General features: G+C 56.6%; 5 protein-coding genes across 5 annotated transcripts; 2 read left to right on the top strand and 3 right to left on the bottom strand.

Annotated features, from left to right (window-relative positions):
* Positions 1–59: 59 nt before the first annotated feature.
* On the top strand, positions 60–859 carry PHYSODRAFT_261754 (hypothetical protein; the record flags this gene model as incomplete). The annotated part of the gene is made up of 3 exons (XM_009535047.1): positions 60–252; positions 324–431; positions 507–859. 3 exons carry the CDS (start codon positions 60–62, stop codon positions 857–859), a joined length of 654 nt encoding a protein of 217 aa, XP_009533342.1.
* Positions 860–2523: 1664 nt separating this feature from the next.
* On the bottom strand, positions 2524–3382 carry PHYSODRAFT_337381 (hypothetical protein; the record flags this gene model as incomplete). Its single annotated transcript, XM_009535046.1, has 4 exons — positions 2524–2596; positions 2665–3096; positions 3166–3238; positions 3316–3382. 4 exons carry the CDS (start codon positions 3380–3382, stop codon positions 2524–2526), a joined length of 645 nt encoding a protein of 214 aa, XP_009533341.1.
* Positions 3383–4265: 883 nt separating this feature from the next.
* Positions 4266–5842, top strand: PHYSODRAFT_304421 (hypothetical protein; the record flags this gene model as incomplete). The annotated part of the gene is made up of 2 exons (XM_009535045.1): positions 4266–5223; positions 5277–5842. 2 exons carry the CDS (start codon positions 4266–4268, stop codon positions 5840–5842), a joined length of 1524 nt encoding a protein of 507 aa, XP_009533340.1.
* A 150-nt stretch (positions 5843–5992) lies between these two features.
* PHYSODRAFT_385187 (hypothetical protein) lies at positions 5993–9874 on the bottom strand (the record flags this gene model as incomplete). The annotated part of the gene is made up of 3 exons (XM_009535044.1): positions 5993–7603; positions 7688–8440; positions 8510–9874. Coding segments are annotated over 3 exons (3729 nt in total), but the record flags the coding sequence as incomplete, so codon positions are not given.
* Positions 9875–11905: 2031 nt separating this feature from the next.
* PHYSODRAFT_563538 (hypothetical protein) lies at positions 11906–14894 on the bottom strand (the record flags this gene model as incomplete). The annotated part of the gene is made up of 2 exons (XM_009535043.1): positions 14015–14894; positions 11906–13909 (listed from the first exon to the last, which is right to left on the bottom strand). The coding sequence occupies exons 1-2, from the start codon at positions 14879–14881 to the stop codon at positions 11906–11908; spliced, it is 2871 nt and encodes a 956-aa protein (XP_009533338.1). The 5' UTR covers positions 14882–14894.
* Positions 14895–15112: the final 218 nt, after the last annotated feature.

Here is a 15112-nt window from a genome sequence, read left to right as displayed (position 1 = left end):
GGTCACTTCGTTGCCTCGGTTGCATCCTTTTCAGTCTTCAGGGTTTCATGTTCGACACCATGCTTCGCATCCGCTCAAATCTTCTGTGCCGGCGGTCGCTTACGGTGCTCAAGCCGGCAGGAGCTACTCATTTCCTCCATACGACCTCTTCCGCCGCGAAGAATGAGTCGGGTCCAGACAATGCGGAGGCCATGGAGCGTTCCACCATCGCAGACTTGCTCTCTGGGAATGCTACGGCCCGAAACAGCGCCGGTAGGTGGACCAGATCGTCAATTGCAACTCTCGATCATGCCAGCCACTAATGCTTTCTACATACACATCAGAGTACGTCGTGTCTCGCCTCGATGATCTTGTGAACTGGGGCCGCAAGAGCTCCATCTGGCCTGTATCCTTCGGTCTGGCCTGCTGTGCAGTCGAGATGATGCACTTTGGTACGTTCTGCACGACAACCACGGTCTAAACGCTTTCGTTTTGGAGTAACATTGAGTACATTTGCATCGGGTCAGCTGGTTCACGATACGATTGCGAGCGCATGGGAATGGTGTATCGAGCTTCTCCACGCCAAGGAGACGTCATGATCGTGGCTGGAACCCTCACGAACAAGATGGCGCCGGCCATGCGTCGAATCTACGACCAAATGCCGGAACCACGCTACGTCGTGTCTATGGGGAGCTGCGCGAATGGAGGCGGCTACTACCACTACTCGTACGCCGTGGTGCGCGGCTGCAACCGTATCGTCCCCGTGGACATCTACGTGCCTGGTTACCCTCCCACAGCTGAGGCTCTTCTCTTCGGCCTGATGCAGCTTCAGAAGAAGATCAAGGGCAACAAGACGTTGCTGCTGAAGGTCAGGAAGTGAGCTGAAGCGTAGCTTAGCTAGTGCTGCGTAGCTGGGGTCACGTTAACGAGCGGCTTCAAACGTCCAACCGGTTGGCCGATTCGTTTATTTTTCTTGCGCTGCACCATTGACTTGGTTAATACATTCTTGATCGGATGGTCTCCATTCTGAAATATTTCTCTTGTAGTAAAATTTGTCGCTGCAACTTGAGCTTCCGATGCCAGTTGAGCGTCTAGCTGGGTCCACTCGTCTTTCAATATCGTGATAAATAGCTGCAGTTGCTCATTCTCACCTGGTGGGCAGCAGACTTTGCCCAAGCCTCCAACATTCAAGAGATCGTTTAGTGATCCAGTTGGAAGGTGGTCATACAGCTGCACCATGGGTTCGTACGCACTGCGCATCGCAAGTTTCCACTGCGTATCGAGAGGGAGTTTCTCGCGGTTGTCGTGACCCACCGGGGATAAGGCATGCAGGAAGGCGTTTAGAACCATAAAGTCGCATCTCTCGCTCGAGGAAGCCCACAAGACTCTTGCTGGGGCGTCATTTTCAGGGAAAGCCTCCTGCGCTTCCAGCCTCAAGTCTCTAGCCACAGTGTTTGCTTCGTACTGGTGATGACCACAGCACTTGCACTGACGAGATGATTCCTGTCTGGCGGGCCCCATAGCCAAACAACGTTCGCAAAGTCGATGGTTCCACCCGCAATGGAACGACGTGAACGCGCCACGCTGCACCAATATGCCTTGGTTGTTCAAGTTCGCGCCCGATTCGACTTCTCTACCTTGTAAAATGGGGAGATACTCGACCCGATCCTTTCCACGTAAAATATCCACAGCGCGTTGACGCTGTTCAGAAGAAAATGTGGTCGAAGGAGAGAGTCTCACAACGTTCGCAGTGTACAGTAGAGCCAGGTATTCGCGCATGAGCATGCGGGCTTCGTAAGCTTCATGGATTCGTCGTATCTGTAACAATATACGGGAGTGAAGCGAAAAGCACTGCGATAAATGGCTGAAAAGTAGCAGAGTTTGAGTTGGAAGTGGTGCGTACAGATCCACGAAAGCTGGCGATTCCCCAGCCAGCCAGTGGTAAATTCGCTTCAGTGGAAGCAACTCGAGAGGGAGATCGTATCGCTGCGCCAGGAGGTAGAGCTGGTTGTCAGGTACTTGCCACGTCCAAACATCACTTCGGATCAGCAGTAAGAAGCTGGAGGATACTTCCTGTGCACTAAGAGTACAAGTCTCCTTATCACTTGTCTGGACTGCGGCACGGATATGCTGCAGCACGCGGGTATCAAGCTGGTTCATAACTTCATGCTCTAGGACGTCGCGCTTCATCACACGCGCTCGATAAGCTGATCGAAATTGCCTCGCCTTGGTGTTTTGCCACTTCATGAGGCCTGCCGCTTCACGGTCTGCGATTGTCGTACGTCGCTGTGCTTCCATTTGCACACAACGGACCCAACCTGACCAAGTAACTAGACGCAACATGTGGAGTTTCCTTTTGGCCAGTTCTTTTGCGTGAAACTTTATTTTTTTCCACTGAAGACTCTGCTTTGCCGCCGTTCGGGCCTGCACGTCTCAATACAAACGTAGAATTCGCCGCGCAGCACGATCTCGACGAAGGAAAATTCGCTCGTGCTTGGCTCGTTGGATGTGGAACAGACCGGCGATGATTCTTGCACTTGCGTCCTAGAGCTTCTGGTTGCGGATAACCCACGAAGCGTGGATGCGATCGTAACACAGTTCCTTGGATTGAAGCATTCTGTAGATCAAGGGGTCAGTACTACGGATCTCAACAACCGTTTACTAAATCTACAGGTTAATTCGTACCGAGCATAAATCTGACGTTGGCGCTGGCGTTCTCGGATGCGCTGCGTTCGACACCGGACGCCTCTGTACAGTGCCTGAATGAGCGTTGCAGCATAGTGCACGACTGGATCCTGTTCCCGTAACTCTTGCAGTTCCTTCTCGAGATTTCGAGCGAATTCCTCGAGCTCCGCCACTTCGCCCTTGTAATACGCAACCGATTCGGCTGCGTCTTCATGGACGACGGCGGTGTCCGCTGCAATGACTCCTTTGCTGGCGATAAGCGCCACCTCTTTCTCCTCTTCTGAAATTTTATCTTGGATTATGTCGATATCGACGCGAAGCTGCTGAAGCTCCTGCTGGATGTTCTCGCACTTCAAGTGAAAGACCTCACGCTCGCTTCTAAGACGCTCTACCCGTGACACAAGCCCCGCCAGGTAGGAGGCGATGTCGATTCTGCGTTAGAATAACGGTTAGAGAACTCATGCTTACCCCAGTTAGTGATTTACCGTATCCGATACTCACTTGTGCTTTCGAACGAAGTGCCCACGGAAGATGCGTTGTATCAAAAGAGCACTTTTGCGGAAGCGAGAGATGCCTGAACAGCCCGAACCAAGTTAGAAACGCAACGTTGAGCTACCAAAGGAAGAGATAGAAGTCGAGAACCTTGTCTACTTCGCCACTTCTGCATCATTCGGGCCTTCGCCATGATCCGCTTCTGCAGCATGTGTCTATCCAGCATGATAGCAACACAATTTCGGTTAAGCCTCGCGTTTGACTAAGTTATACAAGCGAACAGTGTTTGTCTCTCGCTGACCTGCGCCATCGTCTCTGAATTGTTTTGATACGACGGACTTGAATATCTCTACACGGGCCACCAGTAACGAGTATCACTACATTTTGTCCATCATATCGTAATCTCCACATACAGAACAAGCTACCTAAGGTATCGCGCTCGAGGAGAGGGCATTGCGTCGTTAGTCCACCATCGATTTTGTTGATTTTCTCGGCGTTTGGCAACGGCATCCACAAGTTGTTCCAACGCATGCTGCTTCCGCGACGGCGCCAACACCTGTCCACGGATGGCAGCTACCAGCCGACGACATCGCTGCAAGTCCTCCAGCAGTGAACCCTCGTGCTCATTTTCGGCAGACATCGAATGTACTCCACTCCAGAAATACAGCGGCCGGAAAAACGCTGGACGACTTTGTCAATCAATTTTCCTTGTCCGTTACGGAAAACAACAACTTTCGCTCATTTTTTTATTCCCCCATTCCAGTGTTTGAGAAAAAATGGCGTTGCCGTCCCAGTCGACACTGGCCTGCGCTGTAGTAGGAGAACGAGGTGTGTTCACTGTGGATATCCCAACGGACGTCGACTGGAGCAAGTTTCTTGTCCACCACCTGAAGAAAAAAACCAAGAAGGAGAAACCCGACACCGTCACGTGCGAACTCGACAGGATGCAGCTCTTCCTGGCCAAAATGACGGACAAGGCCTGGCTGTCGTCCGCCTCCGAAGACGTCAAGAGGCTGAGGAAGGGAGGCACGACGGATCTCATCAAAGCATTGACAGCGGAAGATAAAGAGCTGCTGGGGGAGGGCCTCCTTCTGAACGCGCTAGAGAAAATGGACCCTCCACTGCCTCTCCAGATCCACGTGCTGGTGGTGCTACCACCAAGTAACGATGGACCACCGCGGAAGAAGGTCAAACTCACTCAGCACAAAACCGTGGTATACCAGGGTCCAGTCCATTTGGAGGCCTATTCGGTGCCCATGGAATCGATCAAGGCGTACAAGTCGCTAGAAGCGTCACTTTCTTCTCCTCATGACACCGTTCGGCCACTGTGCCTGCTCTACGGACCCCGCCAGTTTGGAAAGACGACCATTGCGCACCGACTGTGGAATTTCGTCAAAGGATTTCCATCCGTCTTCGTCAACTTTTGCACTTTGACGCCGACAAACACGAAATCGGAAGACACGTTTTGGGGTGCGCTTAGCCGAGGAAGCGCAGCATCGTCACGCGAATTCGAGGCGATGCTCCAAGAGCGCGGGGAGCGCGTGTGGCTGGTAATTGACGAAATGGATGTGATGTTTCGCAACGAGAAGCTGACCAGTAAGTTTTTGGACGTCCTCCGCAACTGGCAAACTTCCCCTTATTTTTTCGGATTCCTTGGCGTTGGCACTCACGATCTGGTAAAGCTGCCTCAGATGCAAAGCGGACGGCGTGGTGTCGGCCCTTTTAATCTGTGTAACCTGATGGTCAAGGTCGAGCGTTTCTCAAGTGAACAAATGGTTGTCTTCTTCCAGCTTATCGAGCCGTCGTATCCCTTCAGTGAGTCAACACGAGCAGCCATCATGAACTACTCTGCCGGCGCTCCCGGTGTCTTCGGGTCCTTGATCCGGTGCTCGATTGACCGTCTCAAGTGCACAGTGGAGCGATACGAATGGGAGCATTGGCTCAAGATCGACAGTTTCTACGCCTATCTGGAAACATACAATTGGACCTACAGCCGACTGCGGGATGATTTGGTGGATTTCTTGGACTATTCGGACTGGAAATCACTCATCTCGCTGCTGAGGAATTGTGTGCGGGGAGAGACCGACTTTAAGACGGATGTACTGGGGTGATCACTGAAGGTGACAACGGTGCGTTGGAGTTTTCATCCCCGATGATGCGGCGAGTGTGCCTAGAAGCTCTACCCATCCGTCACATTGACGAAGTTTTAGCTGCTGATGACCCACTCGAGCTGTTGGCTACGTCACTTCAGTATATGGAGACAGATGTCATCGGAGCGCTCAAGGGCCAAACCCCGAGTGAGTCCGCTCTCCAGTGTGAATTGTACGAATCGATTCGGGGGATTTTCACGTCGAACAGCGTTTCGACAAGGAATATTATCGCAGAGGATCGAGAGATCGACAAGCAGCGAAGATTCGACATCATTGTCAACCACGAAGTGAAGTATGGAATCGAACTCAGGGCAAACCTACTCACGGCTGCTGATGTCGCTGCTGCAGTGGGGCAAGCGGATGACTACAGGGAATTTTTGAGAATGGACAAGCTGTTCCTGATTAATTTTCTCCCACAAAGTCACGAGATGGAGCTCGTTTATCAAGTCGCTGAGTACCCTGCAGTACGAATTATCCATGCCCGCTGTCCGGAATCTGGGAAGAAGTACGAGGTGTTACATGTTGAGACGCCATAGTAAATGTTTACAATGTCAAAGTAGTCAAAGAGAGTCCAAGTTTGCTTTCAGTTATTTCCATTATTGGAAGAACCCTCAGTTCTGGCACATTAAACGCATACACGAGGGTGTATGTACACTGGGTGGTAAGGTAATAAAGGCTCCTACTCACAGGAAAAGTTCGCGCGACGACGTGATGCTCTCCAGCTCCGACGGGATACTCGATCTTCTCCTCACATGACCTCGTTGTCCTCCTTCCACTGGGATTGAGCCAATATCATCCGTTCCGTTCAGTCGACTGTTCTCGATGGCCTGCAAGTACTCGGGTTCCAGCTCCGGCTGCCCGCCGAACTCCAAGTAGTACGGGAGCGACGAGCGCTCGCTGCCGCTGTACTCCGACAGCAGCTCCGAGAGAGACGGAGGCTTGCGGTAGCGACGCGGAGGCTGCTCGTCGTCTTGTGTGACCATACTCGCAGACAATCCGTTGGCCGCGAACAACCCCGAGTTGGTGAGATCCGAGTACTCTTCCTGGCGGGTAATCGAGTACGCTTGGATGAAGGACGGCTCCGAGTCCGTCCCAGCTCGGCCTTGTTCACCCGGGTACTTGTTACTCAACGACTTCTGCCAGTCGATTTGAGAGGACGCATTCGACGATTGACTCTCGCTGTCGTCGTCCTCCACGTGCTGCACGCCCTCCAAGTGCAGGGGCGACAGTAGGTCATTCACTGGGACGTACTCGACGCCTTCGTCGCGCGTCTCCTCGCTCCACTGCTGCAGATCCGCGAACGAGTTGCGAGCCCCAGCTTCGACGTCGTCCTTGCGCATCAAGTGCGGGAGATCGATGAGGTCCATGTCGCTGAACGTGTCCGAGTCGGCCACTCCGTACATGGAGTTCGGCCGCGACACGGGGATGTTGGCGGCGTCGCTGCTCTCAATGCTGCCGTACGCCGCTCGAGCTGCAGCCGAGCGGCCCCCAGACGTGTCCGACTTGAGCTGCACGTGGGTGGTGCTCGTCGACTCACGCTGGAACTGGACGGAGCTTGACTGAGCGCGGTCTTGAGCCGCGCTGTCCGAGTCCTCGGAGCTCTCCACCTCCTTAATGGGCAGCTTGGGGGCGTCTCTCGGCCCGAGAGAGTTCATCTGGAAGGCCTGGAACGCGCTGGAGGTAAGGTCCGAGAGGTCTCGGTACTCGTGGGTCTCCTCACTTGTCTTCTGCATCGCCGGGCGACTCGGAGCGTACGAATCCTCTCGGCGTGGTACATCTCTACGTCGCTGGTGTCGTCGAGGGGCAGGGGCGAGGTCCTCGTGGCTGAAAACTTGCAGTGGCGAGCCGTAGAACGACGCCGGACGGTCGTCACTCACAGTTCGTCGCAACGGAGGCGCCACTCCAACGTCGTGGTGCAGTCGACGAGTGTCAGCGATCGTGCCTCGACTGTAAGGGCCCGAGTGGTTGTCATGGCTGCGCTCGATCTCCCGCGCGTAGACCTCCATCATCTTGGCCAGCGCCGCTCGTCTCGTTTCCTCGGACACCTGCAGCTGCGGCCCTCGCTCTTCCTCATACAGCCGCATGGCGGACATGGCCAAGCGGAAGGCCTCGTTGTCGCGGTCTTCCAAGTCGTCGCTTCGGTATCTCCGGCGGGTGGTGAAGGCCCCCGCGAAGTGGGAGTCACTCAGCGACGTGTAGGGCGACTCCAACTCACTCCCGGTCAAGTGACGAGGGACCGGAGGGTCAGAGCCAGCTCCGATTCCAGACGAGCGGAACCTTGTCGGTGGCTGCTCGTACTCGAATAATCTCTCCACACTATCGCGCGCCTCCGGAGGCTCATTGTTTACGAACTGTTGCTGTTGTCGAGAGGAACCCTCAACTTGACCAGCCCCTCTTCCACTCAACAGCGTCAGCCGAGCGTTGCGCATGTCGAAGTAGTGCTGAGTGCGTCTCTGACGTTCAAATTCATCCTCAACATCTCTCTCCTCCTCGCCACTATCACGTCTAAGACGGTGTGCAGTCTCGACGCGATGGCGGGGGATACCTCCGTTACCGAAGTGGTACTCCCGCTCGTTCGAGGAGACCGACGTGGCTCCATGAGACCCCAACCGAGAGCGTCGACCGTCTCCAGACAAGTCCGACCTCGCTACGCCTCCTCTTTCAGAGCTAGCGGACTCATTCGAGCGGAAACTCGTCATCACTCCGGGTCCGACGCGACTGATGGCTCCTCCTCTCCCTGTGTAGTACTCCTCGCCCCACTCCGAGCTCATTCGAAGAGAGTCACCCGACTCGTTCCGCACAATTCCCCGCGCTCGAGGCCTCACGTCGTCTCGCTGGTCACCCAGTTCAGTCGAGCCAGTAGATACGTAGTCAGAAGACTGAGGTCCTGCAGCGTACTGACGGAGCTTCTTGGCGCGTTCGATGTGCTCACGACGCATTTGATCTTCATACTGCAGCTGCTTCTTAATCTGCTCGCTCTTGCTGGGTGGTAGGCCCAGCTCATCGTCATCCTCATAGTCTTCCTGAGTCTTCTGGTTCTGGGTTCGCCGCTCTTCCCACGGAGGCAGCTCACCACCAAGAGGTGTTTCAACAGGGATCGTCTCGCCGGACGCACTGTTAGCATCAAGCAGTGACTTTGCAGCAGGATTAAACCTCCGAGTCGACCCTTCCTGCGAGTTTTCTTCGGGGATCCCGTCCATGACCTTCATGAGCATCTCCTCGAACTCTTTATTCATCCGCTTGGCCTCCTCCATGTCTGCAATCCCGCTCTCGTCCTCGGTCTTCATGTAGAACTCGTGCTCGTCCATCGACAGCATGCGGCTTTGCAGCAACGCAACGGAATCCCCCAGTGGAGAATCATCATACATGGGGTGGATATCATTTTCCTCTATCTGCTTAGCACCAGTGTGTTCGATCTGGCCAGCTTCATCCATCACGGGCACACTGACGCCATACACCACCGACTCGGAGCACTCCACACAAATGCGCACCTTTTTGGGTCCCATGCCCGCGTAATCCAGCAGATACTCATTCCCACAGGACGTGCACACCACCTTGCCACATTTGCGACAGCGTCTTCGACGGTGGAAGAGCCCAAATTTCGTCTCACAAAGCTGGCAATGGGTCGCGTTCTCCTTGGCCGGCAGCTCCAAATCCCCTAACAGTCTCTGCTTTGCCAGCCTCTGCAGCTGGAAGTGGCGATCCACCTCTGCGATGTTCTTGATGCGGCGCTTCATAACCAGAATCTTCATCCAGTTGGGGGCATTTCCCTTGATGTCCACGTGCAAAGTGTGCACCGCATCCACGCAACCCTTTTCAGCCGATTCCGTGAAGATAAAGCCCGACCGATACAAACTCCCTCTAACCAGCCCGTGGCTCTTGTTTAAAGGCGGACAGAACGGCAAACGGATAGAGTGGATGCTCCTCACCCAGCCCCGTCGCTTCGTGTTGGTGTCGATGAACTCGTCGTGGCACTCGATGTAGCAAAAGTCCCGGTTCCGAGCGAGTTTGCTGGGGGACTCAATGGCCGTCCACTTGACCGCCACGTAGTGCTTGGGGTTGTCTGGAGTGGGCGTTGCAAGGGTTAACAGCGTCTTCTGGTCCAGTACATCCTTACCTACGGTCTGGGCGAACCCTGAGAGTTTATCGGCCGTGTCGAGCTTGAAAAAGTCCGAGATCTCGTCGATTGTGGCGCGGATTTTGCACGAGCCTCGCAGGTAAGTGAGAGCCTTTGCGTCTTGCTGGGAGGAGGTGGTGCCGGAGCTGTCTACGCCTTGGAAGACGTCGACTCCGTCCTCGGAAGACAAATGTAGCCATTTCATCGGCCCGTCATCTTGGCGTGAGTAGTACACCACCTCCTTGCACGCGTGTTTAGCGAGGCCTAGGAGGTATTTGTTCTCTTTGCTGCTGAGCTGCGGCACGGTGAAGTAGTCGTCGGGCAGGGGCAGCTTGCCCGGAGTGTAGCCATTTGCTGCACCGGCGGCGTGGCGAAGACGCAAGTTGGCGCAGTTGGTCGAGTTGGCCATGGATGAATCCATGTCGTTGAGGTGACCGCTCCGCCCCGAGCGAGACGTCGAGCGGGCGGAGGGGCGATCGCCCAGGTGCGCCATCTTGGCTACAGGTTTCGCGTTAACGTGGCTACCAACCTGTTCTGGTTTGTTGCCAGAAGATGACGGTTAAGTGAAGCGCAAAACTCGAGTTTAGGTGGTGCTAACCCACCTACACCTCGTTCTTGACCTCTTCACCTAAACGGATGCATAACGGCAATTGAGTGTCTCGGTTAGAGAGGCAACACGAGCGGCAACACGGTTAGAGACAAAAAGTGTTAACACGCACCTAGCCGTTGCAAAGAGCCAGTGGCTTGTTGCTTTGCGAGCCGCCAGGGGTTCTGCTGTTGCAAGTGCAGGACACAGGGCGCGGCTGGAGTGCGGGGAGCCCCTGGGCGTCGAGACAGCGACAGCGTCGGCGGAGCAGCGCGGCCTCCTTGCTTCCTCCTGCTCGGACGTTCTTCCCGCTTGTGTTCTGCCAGCGCCCGGCGTGCACCATGAAAAGAGGCGTCGTCGGCCCATCCCCCCGTCCGTGTCAACCGCGCGCCGCTTCGGATCCGCGATGGGCCAATGGGCAATTTTCGTGTGCATTACAGCCAATCCCGACGCGGCTATGGTCATCTGTTATTGCCGTTCTAAAAAAATGTTCATCCGCGATGGGGCCGACAGCCCATTTCGGACGGATGCAAGTGCCCATTTTTGGGGGGCCTGCATACTTTAGTGATCTTGTGCTCGGACAGAGCTGAAGACAGGAACAGCAGCACTAGTGGCATCTACAGCGTTAATGACGGGCGTATTCTTTCCACCAGCGACCTGCATGGCATGTTCTGGCTCGAAGTTCCTGTTTGCATGCAGTGCAGACAAAGCACCACCATGAATTGTGCAGGAAAAAACGACAATAAAGATTCATGCGCCAAACAAAATAAATGCAAGCAAGCAGTGCAGCTTCCTCGTGAACAGAGCGTAAATTTCATCACTTAGAGTGAATAGCTGGCACTATCGTCCCTGTGAACGTAACACGTAAGTTATAATACTTAGAATTGCGAAAAAATGTCGAAGGCGTCGTGCCTACGATACATTGTTTTAGAGGCTGGATACAGCACATACAATCGGTGAGCACGGTTGGCGGGGAGGGAGGGAACTCTGCGGTGGTGTGACAGCGCACGAACCACTACGATTGTACAAGCGGGACTCGGATCGAGCCACTCGACGGACGCAATGCCACATCGCAGACAAAATTTGCAGCCCACTTTTTGAGGTCTGGGCCCATTTCGAGATGCGTTTCTTGTGCGCTGTAAAAGCCGCCATCATACAGGTGCACCACAGAGGCAACTTCACCGGGAAGTCCCCGCATTAGGCGTCAGGCAGCTTCGCCTGACCTGCTTCGACACCATCAACGTTGCCATCAGGCACTCCCCAAGGTTGCAGCCACCAGCAACAACGTTCTCCTTCTCCTCCTCACATTTCCAGGCTGGCAGAGAATTTATTCCAATTGACAACCAACCTCCTACGATTTGGCACAGCAGAAGCGACTCATCTTGCTCCTGCTCCGTAGCTTTTGCCTACATTCGTGCGTCCATCGTAGTGATCCTACGCTGCGAGCACTAAACGCGTAATGGTCCGGCCAGCGCAGCGGTCGCCGCTAACGAGGCCCGGCCTGCTCGCTGCGGCCGAGGTTTGCCCGCAAAGGTATCCGGAGTGTGCGTGTGCAGCTCGCCCAGTCGAAATCGAATCACCAGTCGAGTCTCTACGCGCCCATTGCAATGGCGACAACGTGCAAGCTTCGGGGCGTTGTGTGTCGCGCATTCTCCACAACAGCGCGGCACCCACCGAAAGAAACTTCCGCGTCGGTGAGTTGAAAGCCTCAAGGAATGGATGCAGGACAAGAGAAGTTGAAGTGACGTTTGACCACCGAGATTTTGACATTGCTAAGCTTACCACAGTGGTGCTGGTTTCCTTCCACACGGGGACGACATATACTTTACGACTCTCTACATGCAGTCGTGGTTGGACGACATACATCACTTGATATTGTATCTACGTACGTACGCCTTACGGAGAATCCTGCGGCGTGGGGCTGCTGATCCATTTGCCGTCGAATAGAACAGTGCCCGTGGCCTTGGTCGGGGTCGTCGCGCACTTGCAGCTGGGCTTGACGTTGCCGTTCTGGCCCATGTACTCGGGGGAGCCGCAGTGGTCACAGAAGCCCGGGCCGTGACGAGGAGAGCTCACGACCGACGCCACGTTGGACGCGCGCGGCTCGCTGGCCGGAACCCACTCGCCCTTGGACGTCTCCATCAGCTCGACGTCTTCTCCGGCGGTTTGGTCCAGAGCCTTGTTCGCGCGGAGACGCGCCTCCTTCTTACGCGCGGCTTCGGCTTCGTGGTCGAGCTGCTGCTGTCGCTGCTGCTGGAGGTACCGCTCCTTGGCCGCCATCGAGGACTGCGCGATGATAGCCGAAAGTCGGTCGCTGCTCGTCACACTTGGCACGGGCGGTTCGTCGTCGCGCGGCTTTTGGCGATGGCGCCGCAGGTTCTCTAGCTCCTTCTGACGCTGCTGAATCTGCTGCAGGACTGACGTGTTGGGTTGACTCTGACTCACCGACTGCGAGCGCCGGATTGGCGAGTCGAGCGACTGCTTGCGACGACGAGCCTGCTCCTCTTGGTACTGGGCCATCTCTTCAAAGTCGGACTGCTGCCGACGGCGCACCTGCTCCTCCTGATACCGTGCCTGCTCTTCGAACTCCTGCATCTGCTGTCGCTGCTCGGGTGTGTGGTTCTGACGCTGGTGCTGGACCTGGATCTCGTTCGTGGACTCCTGCTTCCAGTGGTTGAAGAGGTCCACCATCTCCTGCTGCTTCGCGTTACGATTGCCTGGTACTGCCGCCGATGCTAATGCCGAACGCTGCTGCTGCTGCATCTTGACGTCGTCGTTGCTGGCACGCCGCTTATCCTTCCGTGGGGATTGGACTGGGGACAAGCTGGCTTGAGGCTGCTGCCGACGAGGCTGGTGGTCTCCGGTCTCGCTAACGCGTTGCTGGTCTTGCCACCAGCGCGTGAGGTCTGTGGTCGTGCGAATTTCACCCAGACCATCGATAGTGTGCTCCTCGTAGTCCGTCAGATCGCTATCGCGGTAGTCAGACGACAGTCGCGCGCCAGTCTCGGCCGTAAGCCGAATGACATCATCTCCTTCGATGTCGCTGGCCTCCTGGTTACTGCTCTGCTCTGATGACATAAATGACGGGTACCTGTCGTGCGGGAGCTGGTGCTCTGGCTGCTCGCTCTCGCTCGTGGAAATGCTTCCAGCAGGCTGGCGCTGCGGTTCTAGTTCCGCCTCGGGCTCCTCCTTCTCTTCCTCCTGCTCCACCAGTCGAGACGACGGGATACGGCTGAGATGCTGCTGCTCCTTCTCCTGCTCACGCGGCTCCAACTCGCGTCTACGCTGTTCACGCAAATACTTCTTCTTGGCTTCCTCCTGCTGCGACGGGATCAAGCTTGAGTCGCGCTCGTACATCTGCATCTCGTCCCAGATCTGCACGCGGCGGCTCAGCTCCGTGGCACGCACCTCCAAGTCGCGTTTAATCTCCTCCTGCTGCGCGAAGAAGGACGCGGCGTCGCTAGGTCGATCCAGCATTGACAGCGAGCGTCGCCTGACCATCTGCGGAGGCGAGAGCAGCCCCGGGTGCGTGACACCTTCCACCTCCGTAGTAGGCTCCTTGTTTCCCCGGATAGGATACGTGCCCGCGCGAGTCGTGTGTGCTGAGATATGCGACTGCTTAGCCTCAGCAGAGCACACCGTGCAGATACGCACCTTCGTCCGTCCGACAACAGGCACATCCAGCCACCAGTCGTCACTGCACCGTCGACACACTCCTTCGCCGCACTTGCGGCACACATAACGCTTCGATCGCGTCGACAGGTTGGTGATCGACGCCAGCGTGTCCCTCAGTCCTCCTGCACCCACAAACTCTCGGTAACACAAGTTGCAGCTCCCGCGCGTGCGTTTCCTGGCCGGGATGTCCAGATCTCCAAGCAGCGGGCTGGTGCTCAGCCTCTGCTGCTGCAGCAGCTTGTCCACCGTGGCCAGCGCCGCCACGCGCTGCTGCAAGAACCCAGGTTGCAGCAGTTCCAGCGCCATCCGGCCCTTCAGGTCCAGCTCCACCGTGTACGTGACGCTGAGCACGCCCGGCTCATCCGTCTCCACCGCCGTGAGTCCGGACCTGTAGATGCTGGCGCGCACGATGCCGTGCCCCTTCTCGAGCGACGGGCAGCACGGCATCTTGAGCGAGTGCAGCGACCTGACCCAGCCGCGGCGTCCCTTGGCGTCCGTGAACTCCTTCTGGCACTCCAAGTAGCAGAAGTCTCGGTTGCGGAAGAACCTGGAGGGCGACGCCACGAGCGCCCACTTGACGCCGACGTAGCGGCGCGGCTGCTGGCCCGAAGGCGACACCAACGTGTAGAGCGTGGCGTGCTGCACCAGGTCGGCGTTGAACAGCAGCAGGTGGTCGGCAGCCTCGCGGCTCGAGTCCAGCTTGAACAGCAGCGCGAACTCCTCGATGCTCGCGTGCACGTCGTCGCTGACCGCGCGCACGCACGTGGCGTCTTTGGCCTCGCTCACGTCCCGCGCGGCGCCACGCAGCACGTGGATGTTGCCGGGCGCGCCACGCGGACGCGACGCCGGCCGCCACAGCACGCTGCCGGGCTCGTCCTGCAGCAGCGTGTCCTTGATGAGCGCGTTGGACGTCTCGTTGGCCACGCGCACCAGGTGCTTCTTCATGCGCGGCTCCAGGTCCGGCCGCGGGAAGAGCTCGTCCACGGGCGGCAGCAGCGGCTCGGCTGCGCGCGACGCGGAGGACGCCACGGATGGCGGCGCAGCAGGCCGAGACAAGTTGCGCGTCGTCAATGCCGGTGGCACGGGCATGGACCCGCGCGGCATGGTGCTGCGCGCGCGCTGCGTACGCGCGTCCGCCGCGGTGGCGTTGGTGGGCCGCGCGCTGGCGCTGCGCGTGCGCATGCCATCGAAGCGCATGGCGAGCGTCCGACGGTAGCAAGAGCTGAAGTGATACAGCGGACCGTAGACTGGCTAGGCAGGCAGGCGGCTTTATTGGGTCGTGACGTTGTGTTATATCCGGGTAAATCGGTGATCGTAGTGTCGAGCAGGCTAAAGAGACTGGGCGGGAGTATGTGCGACCAGCGAGTAAAACTTCGCCGAGGTCCGATAAAACCAGGTCCGCCTTTGAGTTTGAAGACCACCTGGTCA

Source organism: Phytophthora sojae (assembly GCF_000149755.1).
Source record: "Phytophthora sojae unplaced genomic scaffold PHYSOscaffold_8, whole genome shotgun sequence".
NCBI lineage: Eukaryota > Oomycota > Peronosporomycetes > Peronosporales > Peronosporaceae > Phytophthora > Phytophthora sojae.
This window is presented reverse-complemented; position numbering and strand designations above follow the sequence as displayed.